Source organism: Olea europaea, chromosome 3 (assembly GCF_002742605.1).
Source record: "Olea europaea var. sylvestris chromosome 3, O_europaea_v1, whole genome shotgun sequence".
Lineage (NCBI taxonomy): Eukaryota > Viridiplantae > Streptophyta > Magnoliopsida > Lamiales > Oleaceae > Olea > Olea europaea.
The window spans coordinates 581,490-597,090 of record NC_036239.1 but is presented as its reverse complement, the minus strand read 5'-3'; the positions used below and the strand labels follow the sequence as shown (position 1 = coordinate 597,090).

At 30.6% G+C, this 15,601-nt stretch overlaps 1 protein-coding gene across 1 annotated transcript; it reads right to left on the bottom strand.

Moving 5' to 3' along the window:
- Positions 1 to 244: 244 nt before the first annotated feature.
- On the bottom strand, positions 245 to 2,428 carry LOC111391029 (ATP synthase subunit beta, chloroplastic-like). The gene is made up of 2 exons (XM_023016162.1): positions 1,754 to 2,428; positions 245 to 325 (listed from the first exon to the last, which is right to left on the bottom strand). Exons 1-2 carry the CDS (start codon positions 2,426 to 2,428, stop codon positions 245 to 247), a joined length of 756 nt encoding a protein of 251 aa, XP_022871930.1.
- Between the last annotated feature and the right edge of the window lie 13,173 nt (positions 2,429 to 15,601).

Sequence of the window (15,601 nt, the reverse complement as noted above, 5' to 3'; positions counted from 1 at the left end):
AAAGATTGTAATATGTCAATTAATTAATTTAACAATCATTGGATAAATTAATTAATTGGATCGATTATTTATAGCCTCGAATTAATTAATTAAATTAATTAATTCATAGACCGGATTTAATTATATGGATTAATTAAATATTGGACCAGATCACGTCGAGCCCGTTTGGGCTTATATAAATATATGGTTAGGGTTTTAAATCTATACGGTTTTCATAATTCTTGCTAGTACAAGAGGAGAAATTCTAGTAGTTGCAATCTATTCTTTGTGTGGAATTCATTGGAGATTGGACAACTGAAGAGCTGTGGGATGCAGATCCAAGTTGCTGGAACAAAGATAACGCAAAGGAGTTTGCAAATTCAAGAAAGTGTATAATTTTTATCACAGTTCCTATTTAAATACAAAGATGAATCCTAGTGGGGATTGAAATTATTTTTATTTCCGCTACGTATGTTTAAGTAAATTCCCAACAGTGGTATCAGAGCCAACTTTGTATTTGTTAGGAATTGATTTACGCATTTATTTTTCATTATGTTCTTGAATCTAGCAATTTTAGTAATTTTATTTCTTCAAAAATTGATTTTGAAAAACGAAAAAAAAATGGAATTATTGGGCGGGTGCGCCGATTTTTTTTATTTTTTTTTAAGGGTTCCAATTTGGGGAAGGTGGAGGCGAAGGCTTCTGTTACAATTAATGTAATTGCGAGCCCCCGCCTACAATTAAAGATATATGGGTATTTTTGCAATTTTGATAAAGGGCTTGTCATGCTATTTACGAAATTGAAGGACTTGTGTTTTAAATTTGATTTGGGTCAAATTGCAATTTTTGAAATTGGTTTTAAATTTGAATTCAAAATGGTTTTTGGAAATTTTATTGGATTGGACCCATGTTTCTAATTAAGCACAAAATTAATGATATATTTAAAATTTGATAACTTTTATATTTTTGTTAAAATTATATTTTAACTTAAATATTTAATTTTGACCCTAAATTGAATTTTATTTTATTTAGGAGTTTTTTTCCTAAATTAAAATATTAATTCAATTTTATTAGAGTTGGACTCTAATATTATGTTAATTAAAATTTGATTTTAATTAATACTACTTCCCCAATGCAAAATAAATTTAGAGTAGGACTCTAATTTAATAATTAATTAAAATTTGATTTTAATTGAATTACCACACCCTAAATTTTATAGAATTAGAGTTGGACTCTAATCCGAAATTTAAATAAAATTTGATTTTAATTAAATAACTTTGCCCGATAGTTTTGGAATTAGAGTCGGACTCTAATTCGGGATTTAATTAAAATTTGATTTTAATTAAATAGGCCCGCCAATTAAGTTGATTAATTAATTATTTCGATCCAAAATTTTAAATAAATTTTGACGACTATAATTGCTAGATTCTTGAGACATTGCATATAATATTAGATATTATATACAAAAAAGATTTATGTGATGAATGTTTATTTATGGATGATTATGGACTCGACCATGTGGATGTGTTAAATGGTTTATTTAATTCTTGTGGTTTTATGAGCCTGCGAGCCCTTAGTTGTTTTGAACCTGCGAGTCCATTATTTTTATTGTTGTTATGAGCCTGCGAGTTCTTTATTATTTTAAACTTGAGAGTCCGTTGTTGTTATTATTATTATGGGTCTGCGAGTTCAATTTCATTTAAACCTGCGTGCCAACTAGTATAGGATATATGTTTCAGCTAGACTAATTGAAGGAGCGAGAAAAGGAGGAAACCATGGGGATGGTGCATTGATAATGAGTCAATGTTGTAACCCTTAGGAATTGACCAACTAGTCTTTCCTTTGGCTCGGGAAAACTAGATGGAATAAATCCATAATCATCCATAGTATTATTTGTATATTTATTCACATAGTTGATGCATGAGGCTTTGGCAATATTGTTAATCAATTCCATAATGAGTATCGTTTTACCAACTCCAGCTCCTCCAAATAGTCCGATTTTCCCCCCACGCCGATAAGGGGCTAAAAGATCTACTACTTTAATTCCTGTTTCAAAAATAGATAATTTTGTATCTAACTGTATAAAGGCAGGCACAGATCTATGAATAGGAGATGTTGTACGAATATCTAGAGGACCTAAATTATCAACAGGCTCTCCAAGCACGTTGAAAATTCGTCCCAAAGTCGCTCCACCGACCGGAACACTTAGAGGAGCTCCTGTGTCAATCACTTCCATTCCTCTCATCAGACCATTTGTAGCACTCATAGCTACAGCTCTAACTCGATTATTTCCTAATAATTGCTGTACCTCACAATTCACTTTAATTGCTTGGCTAACAGTATCTCGACCTTTAACTACCAGAGCATTATAAATATTAGGCATCTTGCCCGGCGGAAAGGCTACATCTAGTACCGGATCGATGATTTGGACGATACGGCCCAATATCATGATTAAATATATCCCTCGTTAAAATATTAAGTTAGTATTATTTGCCTTCCATCATTATAGTGAAAAATGAGAATCCTAAATCAACCTCAACTTGTTGAGTACCCTCAAGGCTAGTCTATTAGAGATATGTTTGATACTATGAAATATTTGATATTTATGAATGATGGGTTTGATTTAACTAAAATTTATCTTTTATTGAGTACACTCAAGGAGATAAGTTTTAGATGTATGTTAAGCTAACACATAAGATGTGTGAAGACAAATAGTTATCAGTTTAATGATTTGGGAGTTGTATGGGATACAATTGATAATAGTATCTACCCAGATGTTTTATTAAGATTTGTTGAGCACACTCAGAATCTTGATATAACGAATGGGATCCCAGCCCCCTGGGAATCAAATGTGGATTCCAATAATTTATGTATGAGGGTCATGAATTTATTTTAAACAGTGGGAGCACATTTAATTAAAGTCCATATTGAATTTGTGCGAATGCATTATAGTACATATTGATTATATATTTTTCATCATTTACAGTTTTGAATTATGAATAATCATATGAATTTGAGAGGCATACTGGATGCCAACAAACTGACCGGACCAAATTTTCTCGATTGGCACCGTAATTTGAGAATCGTTTTCAAGTATAAGAAAATTGGATATGTCCTTGAGCAGCCCTTTCCAGAGGTACCTACTGAAAATTCCACTAAGGAAAAGGTGACTGCTTACAACAAATACAGTGATGAAGATAACACTACAGCATGTGTGATGCTTGCAATTATGTCACCTGAGTTGCAGAAGCAACATGAGGGTATGGATGCTTACACTATGATTTTTCATCTCAATAAGTTGTATGATGAACAATCTCGTGTGGAGAGGTATGAGACCTCCAAACAACTATACCGGTGTAAAATGGCAGAGGGATCTTCAGTCAGTGCTCATGTGCTGAAAATGATTGGTTTCATTGAGAAATTAGCTCAATTGGGTTTTATCATAGATCATAAGCTAAGTATTGACTTGGTTCTGCAATCTCTGTCAGATAGTTATTCACAGTTCATTATGAATTTCAATATGAATAAGATCGAATACACACTCCCTGAGTTGCTTAATATGCTTAAAACTGTGGAGCCCAATGTCAAGGCTAACACTGGGCATGTCTTAGCTATTCAATCCTCCAAGGACACTAAGAGGAAAATCAAAGGAAAGTGCTTAGCTATTCAATCCTCCAAGGACACTAAGAGGAAAATCAAAGGAAGTTTTAAGAAAACATCCAAAAAGGCTAAGGGAAATAATAAAGCAGTCAAAGCAGGCAAGGACAATACCAAGTCTGATGACCTATGCTATCACTGTGGAGTGAAAGGTCACTGGAAGAGGAACTTCAAGGCTTACCTCGCTAGCTTGAAGGGAAAGAAGTCTTTTGAAACTTCTACTTCAGGTATTTTTGTTATCGAGGTTAATATGTCTACTTCATTAGCTTCTTGGGTATTAGATACCGGATGTGGATCTCATATTTGTATAAATATGCAGAAACTAAAGAGAAGTAGACCACTGCAAAAAAGAAAAAGTTGACCTGCGCGTGGGGAATGGAGCAAGAGTTGCTGCATTAGCTGTAGGGACATACTTCTTACCATTGCCTTCGGGCTTAGTATTAGAATTAGAAAATTGCTATTTTGTTCCCGCAGTTACTAAAAACATTATTTCTATTTCGTGTTTGAACATGAATGATTTTTCATTTAATGTTAAGAACAATCGTTGTTCGTTTTATAAAGATGAGATCTTTTATGGTTGTGTTGTGTTACAAAATGAAATTTATATTCTTGATACTGAGTCATCTATTATAGTATAGAAAATAAAATGCATAAAAGTGATAATCTAAATAATACCTATCTCTGGCATTGCAGATTTGGTCACATTAACGACAAACGCATTTCCAAGTTACATAAAGATGGATACTTGGGGTCAACTGATTTTGAATCATTTGACAAATGCGAGTCGTGCCTGTTAGGTAAAATGACCAAATTTCCTTTTACTGGAAAAGGAGAAAGAGCTACAAAACTGTTGGGACTAATACATACTGATGTATGTGGACCCATGTCAATCACCACCAGAGGTGGTTTCTCTTACTTTATCACATTTAATCATTCTAGATATGGTTATGTATATCTGATAAAATTCAAGCATGAAGCACTTGAAAAGTTCAAGGAATTCAAACTTGAAGTAGAGAAACAGACCGGTAAAAATATTCTCACGCTGAGATCAAATTGAGGTGAGAATATTTAAAGGAAGAATTTTTAGATTATCTAAAAGAGAATGGGATTCTCTCGCAGTGGACTCCGTCATATACACTGCAAAAGAATGGTGTATCTGAACGGAGGAATCGCACATTGTTAAACATGGTGCAATCAATGATGAGCCATGCAAACATCCCAAAATCATTTTGGGATTATGCACTAATTGTTGCATGCTACACACTTAATCGTGTCTCATCTAAATCGATTGATAAAACTCCATACGAGCAATAGAGAGGAAAAAAACCAAACTTATCTCACATGAAAGTTTTGGGTTGTGATGCTTATATAAAGCGAAATGAATCGGATAAGTTAGAGGCTAAATCTGATAAATGCATATTTGTGGGATATCCAAAAGAGACAATTGGATATCAGTTTTATACTCCCTTTGAGAAGAAGGTGTTCATCTCAAGACATGCCATATTCCTAGAGAAAGAGTTTATTCTCGGAGAGGGTAGTGGGAGCAAGATAGAACTTGAAGAAGTTCAAGAATCCACAGATATTGTTGACCAATTACATGAACCTGAGTCTGATCCCACACTTGTTGACGGACAAACTCTTGATCAGGATGTAGAGACTCCTGTAGACACTCCAGCTCAGCGTAGATCAAGTAGGATCATTTGACCTCCCAGAATGTACGAATTCATGATTACTAATCAAGTATTATTAGTCGAGGATGATGAACCTACAAATTACGCAGAAGCGAAGTCAAGTGTTGACTCGGAGAGATTGCAAGAGGCCATGGAATCGGAAATGAACTCGATGTATGAGAACAAGATTTGGACCTTGGTCGACCTTCCAGTTGGGATAAAACCGATAGGTTGTAAATGGGTTTACAAGAAAAAGGTCGATGTAGATGGAAACATCCATACATACAAAGCAAGGCTAGTAGCGAAAGGTTACACACAAAGACAAGACGTTGACTTTGATGAAACCTGTTCACCTGTAGCCATGCTAAAGTCCATTCGGATTTTGTTTGCAATAGCTACATACCACGATTATGAGATATGGCAAATGGATGTCAAAACTGCTTTCCTTAATGGAAACTTGCAAGAGGAGGTGTACATGACACAGCCAGAATGTTATGAATCCAAAGAAGCCAACAAGGTATGTAAGTTTAATCGATCTATTTATGGATTAAAACAAGTCTCAAGGAGCTGAAATCTTCGTTTTGATGAGACAATCAAAAGGTTTGATTTCATCAAAAATGAAGATGAACCGTGTGTTTACAAGAAGATAAGTGGGAGCGCGATCGTATTCCTAATATTATATGTCGATGACATATTATTAATGGGAAACGACGTCCCAATGTTTCAGTCGGTAAAACTATGGTTGTCAAAGAATTTCTCCATGAAAGATATGGGAGAAGCAGCGTATATCTTGGGAGTTAAGATCTATAGAGATAGATCTAAACGATTGCTTGGCTTATCCCAATCTTCGTACATAGACAAAATCTTAAGAAGATTTAACATGGAAGAGTCCAAGAGAGGTTTGTGTCCTATGTCACATGGGATTTACTTCTCAAAAGATATGTGTCCTAAAACACACGATGAAAAAAATCGCATGGATAAGATTCTCTATGCTTCGGCGATATGATCTATCATGTATGTGATGCTATGTACAAGACTAGATGTTTCATATGATTTAAGTGTTACAAGCAGGTTTCAGGCAAACCCTGGTGAGAAACACTGGATAGTAGTTAAGAATATCTTTAAGTACTTGAGAAGGACTAAAGAAGTGTTCTTGATCCATGGAGAAGATGAACTAAAAGTTCATGGGTATACTGATGCTAGCTTTCAATCTGATAATGATGAGAGTAAGTCTCAATCTAGATATATGTTTATTCTCAACAATGGAGCGGTTAGTTGGAAAAGTTCTAAATAGGAGACAACCGCTAATTCAACAACAGAAGTCGAGTATATTGCTACTTTTGAAGCAGCGAAGGAAGCTGTCTGGATCAAGAAGTTCATTAATGAACTGGGAGTCGTTCCTAGCATTGTTGATCCCATACCTTTGTATTGTGATAACAATGGGGTCATCGCACAAGCGAAGGAACCGAGGTCTCATCAACGATCCAAACATGTGCTAAGGCGATATCATCTCATCAGAGAGATTATACAAAGAAATGACGTAAAGATAGAGCAAGTTCCCACAAATGACAATATTGCAGATCCATTGACAAAGCCATTGTCACAACAGAAACATGATCTTCATGTGGACACTTGTGGTATTAGATACATGAGTAATTGGATATAGTTCAAGTGGGAGTTTGAAAGTGTTATGCCCTAGACCTAATTGATTTAGGTTGTAAACACTTTTATGTTTAATGCATTTAATTTTGACAAGATCTATTATTTATTTAAATTAATATTCTGATAAATAATATTAAATAATAGAGTCCGAAAATTCGAGTTTAAGTGATTTGTTAATCACAAGGAGTTGTTATTGTGAGATGCAAATTACATATGATTGGATCTTGAACAATCCATGGTTGTAAGTAATGACGAGATACGGATATCGTTATTACAGATAGACCATCACGTATGGCATTTCTTACTTGTGAAGTAAGTAGCTGGTCTCACAAGTTAAAGTGTGGTGACACTTAAATGAACGCTTGGATGTTTTGTTATAGAACGAAACATTAGAGACCCGCTAAGAGATTCCACATGCATAACTATCTGAGTATCAATGGTTGATCTCTAACGTTCGGTAGTGAAATTGGTCCTTAGAATTGAGGTCATTATAGTACCTTATATGAGGACAGTCATACTTTGATGGTGTTGGACGTTGCTCTGCCAAGGGCCGCTAATATGGCATCGCTCGGGTATGTCAAGAATCATACGAAGGTTGTGAATGATCGATAGAAGATTTGTCACTCTTAGATAGTAAGAGATTGTGATTTGCATTTGATTCAATTAAGTCGATAACTAAATCCTTGGCCAAGGTATACTCATAAGTCGAAAATGGGTTTTCGACTCATATTGACTTAATAGTAGAATGAAAGATATGATCGATAATCAAGATTGACACACTTTCATATCTCGTAATTGATCGGATCATATTGACGAAGGGATTATAATTTCATGGTAAACGAACAGATTTGGTTTTGTCATACCACATGACATTTCCCATCACATGTGTAGCTTTGATACATTGCTAAATGTCAATCTGGGATGACGAGTGTGAATTGATGATAAATTAAAAGGGTGTATTAATTTATCAGTTTTTTATTAGATCAAAATAATATTTCACGTCGCTAGGCATCGTGATCGGGAACTTCATGGGTCACACACAAAAGATAATTGAAAGATTGTAATTTGACAATTAATTAATTTAACAATGGTTGGATAAATTAATTAATTAGATCGGTTATTTATAGCCCTGAATGAATTAATTAGATTAATTAATTCACGGACCAAATTTAATTAAATGGATTAATTAAATATTGGACTGGACCAGGCCGAATCTGTTTGGGCTTATATAAATACATGGTTAGAGTTTTAAATCTATACAGTTTTCATAATTCTTGCTAGTACAAGAGGAGAAACCCTAGTAGTTGCAATCTATTCCCTATGTGGAATTTATTGGAGGCTAGACAATTGGACATTTTGTGGGAGGCAGATCCAAGTTGCTGGAACAAAGATAACGCAAATGAGTTTGCAGATTCAAGAAAAGGTATAACTTTTATCACAATTTCTATCTAAATACAAAGATGAATTATGGTGGGAATTGAAATTATTTTTATTTTCGCTGCGCATGTTTAAGTAAATTTCCAACAGTGGTATCAATGTGCAACCCCAACGTTCTATTTCTTTCAATTTTCTTATAAAAACTATCAAGCCTCCAAGTCTCTATGAAGAATGGTATTGAAATTGTGTCCCCATAACGATAAAGCTATAGCCGTAAACTACAATTGCAAAGCTACAGCCGCAGCCGCAAACTCCAATTGCATTCATCACTGATGCATTGTGTTCTAATTTCAATGACAATAAGCTATTGGCCAAATCCTTTCTAATAAGCTTACATCAAGGAATATTTCCTCTTATTCGATTCTTCATGAAACTATGAAGAGCACAAGTAAATGGACGAAACTTCATTACAACTTTAGCTTAAAAAAAAAAAATCAAACTTCAGATAATCAACCCACTTTAGTTGCTATACACCCTCGAGTAAGCAAGAAATTAATTAGCAAATCACTTTTAAGTGACTCTATTCATAAAACCCAATTCCCAAACGTTCAAAAGCACCGTAAAATTCAAAACCATAGATCAACAAAACAACACAATTGAGGTACCTTACTGAACTTGCCCTTCAAAAGTAGCCACGAAAACAGAAATATGTTTTTCTATAATCCACAAAATTATAAAGAGAGACCCATCAATCAAATGTGACCTATCAAAAAAGAATCTAAAGAGAGGATCGAAGAAAAGGGGAGAAAAAAGAAACTCGTAATCACAAGCTAAAAAAATCAAGAAAAAAAGGAAGCAGAGCATAGTAGAGCAGAAAGAGCTTGCGCTGGACAAGATCCAACACCAGCTACTGCGCTAACGGCCTCTAGAACTTCCAGATGACGAAAAACAGCCTCATGAATTATATCTAACTGCTCATTCGTGAAGGGTTCAAGGATTTTTTTGTTAGTCTTCTGGGGACAAGAAGCTGAGTATCAATGGTAGTAAATAGATAATAAATGAAATTCGAAGATCAATTTCAAAAATTCTTGAAGCCACAACATGGGTGGGATCTTGCTTCTTGGATTTTACCTCTTCTTCCTCTTAGGATTTAGTTTGGTTTGTGGAGAAATGAACATATCAAAATGCAAGAGAACATTTGAATGAAGAGAGAGAATGCAAAAACACTTTGAGCGTGTTTGGGAGATATTTTTATGTAAAAATGTATTTTTGAATAGTAAATTGATGGAAAATATATGGTTGAAAAATAAGTAAAATTTTTTTATTTACGTGTAATATTATTTTAATAAAGAAAATGTGTTTGAAAAGAAGAGAGAGAAAAATATATTTTTAAAAAAATGGGTACCGAACGGACCTTTAGGAAAGATATTTTGATCAACAGTAAAAGTTAGCTAGTGAATATTGTGGAACTGGATTGAATGAGAAATGACGAATTCACAAATAACAATAAAATATGAGAGTAAATTCACAAATGAACAGTTCTTCTTAGTGCATCTTTTATAATAGAGGGGATTATGCCCAGCTATAGGAATTTAGTTAATTTATTTCATTTTTCAATTTATTTTATTGCATTAAGTGCTGGAAACAGACACAACTAATAAGCAAAAATTTAACTCTAATTTAAGGATACCCCAAATCTAATCTGAGCAAGGTTTCAATCTATGCAGCTCGCCTTTCGTTGTTTAATAATGAAACTGGAAACTTTAAAATATTAATTTATTAAAGATGTGGAAATATTAGACAATGGCTCATACGTCTATTGGAAAGAGGATAAAAACGAAAGCAAAACATTAGAACATCAATAACAACCAACAAATTCCATGAGAAATTAAACCTAGAAATTATCGCACGAAGTTAGATTTATAGGTTTTATTTTGAAAAAACAATAAATCATACCTCTTAACAATTGAAAATGAATAAGAAAAATAAGACAAAAATCAAGATAAAAATTATAAAAAGAAGTCAGATCTTTAGGGTTTATGTTTCGAAAACATTAAAGCTCACCTTTTCAGCTAACGGATTTCATAGTAAAAAAAAATCTACAGGAGATCAACAAGAATAAACAACACATACTACGAAATGACTAAAACAATTTGTAGAGCATGGTTTGCATCAACAAAAGAAATACAACTAATGAAATGAAATACAAAAATTAATTGAATAATAAAAAATTATGGAACCGTAACACTTAAAATGAGCACATTAATATGCGAAAATTTCTGTGAAACAAAAAGAAAGAAGACGACTAAAAAGGCTTGTTTTGTTTTTTGTTTTTTTTTTTTGTTCGAAAAAAATAGAGGTACAAATAGGATCATAGAGAAATATAGGGGATATACATGAAAATGACCCAAATAGTATATAACCTTTTCCAAAATGACCTTTGACTTTTTTAGAAATTTGAAACTACCCAAAATATCCTTGGAAAAATTTAACAACCAACCCTTTATATAATAAAAAGTTTTTTTTTAGTCCTTAAAAAATCTAACAAATAATTTTTCTAAAAATTTGTAAAAATTATTAATGAATAATTATAAAATGGAAAAGCCAAAATATAAGAGAGGACCATATAATATAAAAAAGGTTGTTAAAAATAAAAAAGAAATTAAATTTGAAAAAGAAATTGATAAGATAGGATATCAAGAACAATTATATGCATCACAGGAAATATTAAAATGTTTTAAAGAAAACTTATTAGAAAATTTCGCTAAAGGAATTGTAAGGTCAATAATCATAAAAGATATAATAGATAAATTGTAAAAAAGAAAGAAAAGTATCTCAAAATATGAAATACCTTTTAGAACAGACATAAATATGATAACAGATATTGATATTATAAATTCTCAAACATTATTAGATTTTGAAGAATTACTTAAAAATTTATGAGATTAAAATTTTTGATTATTAAATTATTAGATTTTTGTTCGCTCATAGTAGCACCCAAAGAGTTGGTATCAGAGCCATAGAGATCATGAAAATCTTAAAAATAAATAATTATTATCAATGTATTGAAGAAAAAGGATGTTATATATTTTACAACCCTATCCCTAATAAACTAAAAATAATAACATTATATATAACTAGGAATTTACCTAGAGAAATAAAGGAACAAATATTACATAAATTAATTGTAGGATTTATCAAAGATAGACGTACATATGAAATAATTTGCGAAATATTTGAAAATGAGTTGTATCATAGAGAAATATATGAATCATCATAAAATATAATGGAAAAAACTAAAAATATTTTAGATAGGAAGTTAGAAAGAATAAGATTAATAAATAATAAAATTTTAGATGAATTATTAATACCTGGAGAAATAACCAAAACTCAAGAAAAACAGATATTAAAATTAAAACAAGAAAGATATAAAGAAAAAGCAAGATATTATGAAAAATTAAAAGAACTGACAAGTATTGAAATTATAAAACAAAAGTATGATAAAATGATAAAAGAGTGTAAAAATGCTGAGTGTGTAGTATTTTATTATTGTCAGTGAACATATGGAAGAATTAAAGCATTTAATAAGAACTCTAATTAATGATGTACAAGAAATTAAGAATGAAATAAAAGAAGTTAGAAATGATATAAATATATTAAAACTTGAAGTCAGAAAGTTAAAAGAAAATGAAGAAAAGAATAATAGAATAGATAAAAAATTTATAGAAAAAGAAATAACCAGAATAGGGAAAAAACATATTGAAAGAGAAAATATAATAATAGAAACAGAAAGCATGGATGATGAGTTTAGAAAAAAATATATTACCTAAAATATTAGAAGAAGAGGAATCTAGAGAAAAAATGTGAAGTAAACAAAAAATTAAAGAGGATCAAGATAAAGAAAATGAATGAAGAATTAGATCTACTTATAGATAATTTTGATCATTTAAGTCTAGAAAGTATAGATGATGAATATCAAATCTTAATGAATACTGGAGGAGAACCTAATCCCGTAGGAACCTCTAAACAAGAATCAATAGATTCAGATGAAAACTATGCTCCAATGTATAACAAACCATATAAGCAATTTTATGATAAAGTAAGAGATAAATAACCATCTAAAGGAAATAGATATAGTAATAGATTTGAATTAAATAATAATTATGATAAATCTGTTAATCATGGAGGAACAAAATTAAACTTAGATTGTAAAATAGATACTAAGAAAGCCTTAATAACTTGGGCAGACTCAATGATATTATTCTTTTTATATAATAAAGATGATACATGGGAAAATACTGAAAGAAGAATAGATTTTTTAATTGCATCTTTTGAAGGAAATGTTAGAAATTGGTGGGAAGGAATTAGTAGTGATACAAAACTATTAATAAAAAGAAATATACAAAACAGAAATAATAAAATCAGAAAACTAGGAATAGAAAGATTGGTAGAATATATTGCAGATGAATTCTTAGGAGAAAATTGGTTAAGAAATTATGAAGAAGAAGCAATACGAGAAAAAGATAATGCAAGAGTTAAGCTAATTAATTTAACAATTTGTGATATGTGTAAAATTAAAGAATATACTTGTGAATTCAAAGATTACTATTATACTCAATTTTATAGTAATGAAAATCAAGAAGTATACCAAGATATGTATTATAATAAATTACCAGGATCATGGGGAATATATTTTAAAATAGAATTTGAAAAATATATTAGAGAAAATATAGGAATACCTAGAACACTAGGATCAAGAATAAAATTTTTATTCGAAAGACTTGCATATATATGTCAACAAAGACAATTACTGAAAAAATCAGGAAAATTAACAAGAATATGTTGTGAAGATATGGAAAAACCCACAAGATGGGGATGCAATCCTGAAAAAAGAAATAAAAGAAAATATAAAAACAGAAAGTTTAAAAAATACAAAAATTTTAAGAAAAAATACATAAAACCTCGAAGGAAATATTATAAAAGAAAAAATAATATACAGAAAAATAAATCTTATAAGAAAGATAAAAAACAATGTAAATGTTGGAATTGTGGAGAAATAGGTCATATAAGTCCTGATTGTACAAAGAAAAAAGTGAGAATATTACAAAAAGACTATTTTGAAATAGAAAGCGAATTAAGTGAAATATCTGATATTGAAAATTATAATAATCAAGAAATATTTATAAGTGAAGCAGATTCAGAAGATTATGAATCAGAATCTGAATAGATAAATTGAAGAAATAGAAAATAATAATATAGAAATCCAAGAATATGAGGGAATAGAAGGCTATGGATTAAAAGTAACCTTTGATAATAATAAATTCAGAAAGATACAAAAGTTATCCTTAGATTTGAAAATAGGAAAATGAAAAATTTTAGGTAGAATATGGAGAAGAGAAAGAATAGCAATAAATGAATACCATAAGATTGAAAAAACTATAGATGTTAGAACAACTCAAGGAACACATAAAATAAATCTTTTAACAAAAAGTACAGTATCAGAATTATTATCAAAAATAAGTAAAAAACATAGTGAAAAGATCCAATATGTTTATTTAGCAGGAATACAAATAATGTTTAAATCATTATTTAGAGAGGGAATAGATTCACCATTAACCGTAAGCTTACATGATGGAAGAATTATAAATCTTGAAGATGGTCATTTAGGAACTATAGAAGGAAATTTAGCATATCAAAAGTTAATATTTACTTGTTACCCAAAATATTGTGTCTCATTAAAAGATAAAAATTTTAATGAAGTCTTAGGATTACATTTCAAATTACATAGGAATGATATAAAGGAACCAGGAGATCAAATTATGACTATGGAATATAGGGCATTATATACATTTACTAATTCTAATTATGGGAATATTTATTCCAATAAACCATACATAGAAATTCATAAGGAATGCAAGGATATTAGTAGAATAGTGGAACCAAATAAACAAATAAATATTATTCCAGAAGAATATGAATTTAATATAACTAAGAATAAGCCTGAAATAACAGAGTTAAAAGAAGAAGGAGATTATAAAATAACATTTCATAATGGAAGGTTGATAAAGAAATCAAAAAGTCTTAAACTACCAAATAAAAAAGAATATATCGGAGAAACTAGTGGTATAAAAGAAATAAAACCTTATGGGAATATGGGAAATATGAAAATAGATGGAGAATATTTCAATGGTAGAAGATATATAAAAGGACCAAATATATTGATAGATACAGGAGCTGGTGAATGTCATATGGCTGCAAATAAAAATGAAGGATTAATGACTTACAAGATAGAACCATATGAATACAGGAATTTTGATGGACAGCTATATGTTACAGAATTAAAGGTAAAAGTACCAATAAAAATAGGTGGGATTGATCTTTTAGTTCCATGTTATTTAGATGAAAGTATGGATATTGAACCTCATATATTATTAGGAATGAGTTTCTTAAATGGACTAGAAGATTATAGTATAAAAAGAGAAGGATTATATATAAATCATCAAGGACAAATTACATTATGTAGAATAGGAAGTATATGAATAATCAAATTAGTTTTCCATTGACAGTATATATATACAAGTTACTATAGTAGAAACGAATATAACAACTTGTGCCTTAATTGATACAGTAAGTGATATAACAATATTTAAAAATTTCTTAATAAAATCATGGAATAAAAATAGTAAAATAAAAATAACAGGAGTAACTGGAGAAAGTACTCAAATAATTGATAGTGCTGAAAAAGTTAATATAATACTTGGTAGTAAACAAGTTATAATAAATAAAGTATACAATTATAATAAACTAGAATGTGATATCTTATTAGGAAATGACTTTATCCAACAATTTCAATATTATAAACAAAATAATTATATGATAATGTTACAAACACCTTGTGCACATCTATTAAAAATACCAAGAGAATTTAGACCCTACAGAGTTCAGCCAGCCCAGCGTGGTGATAAATGGGAAAAACGACCAATAGTACAAGATGAATTAAAAAATAAAAAACTATCATATAAAAAGATCCTAAAAATAGAAATAGAGATAAGTATAGAAAAAATATTAGAACAATTAGAAAAAATTTATGGTGAAAATCCATTATTATTTTGGAAACCATATCATCCTAAAGCTAAGATAGAATTAACAGAGAATGTTATAATAAGAATTAGACCAATGATGTATACCTTACAAGATATGCAAGAATTTAAAATTCAAATAAAAGAACTATTAGAACAAAAGTTAATTAGACACAG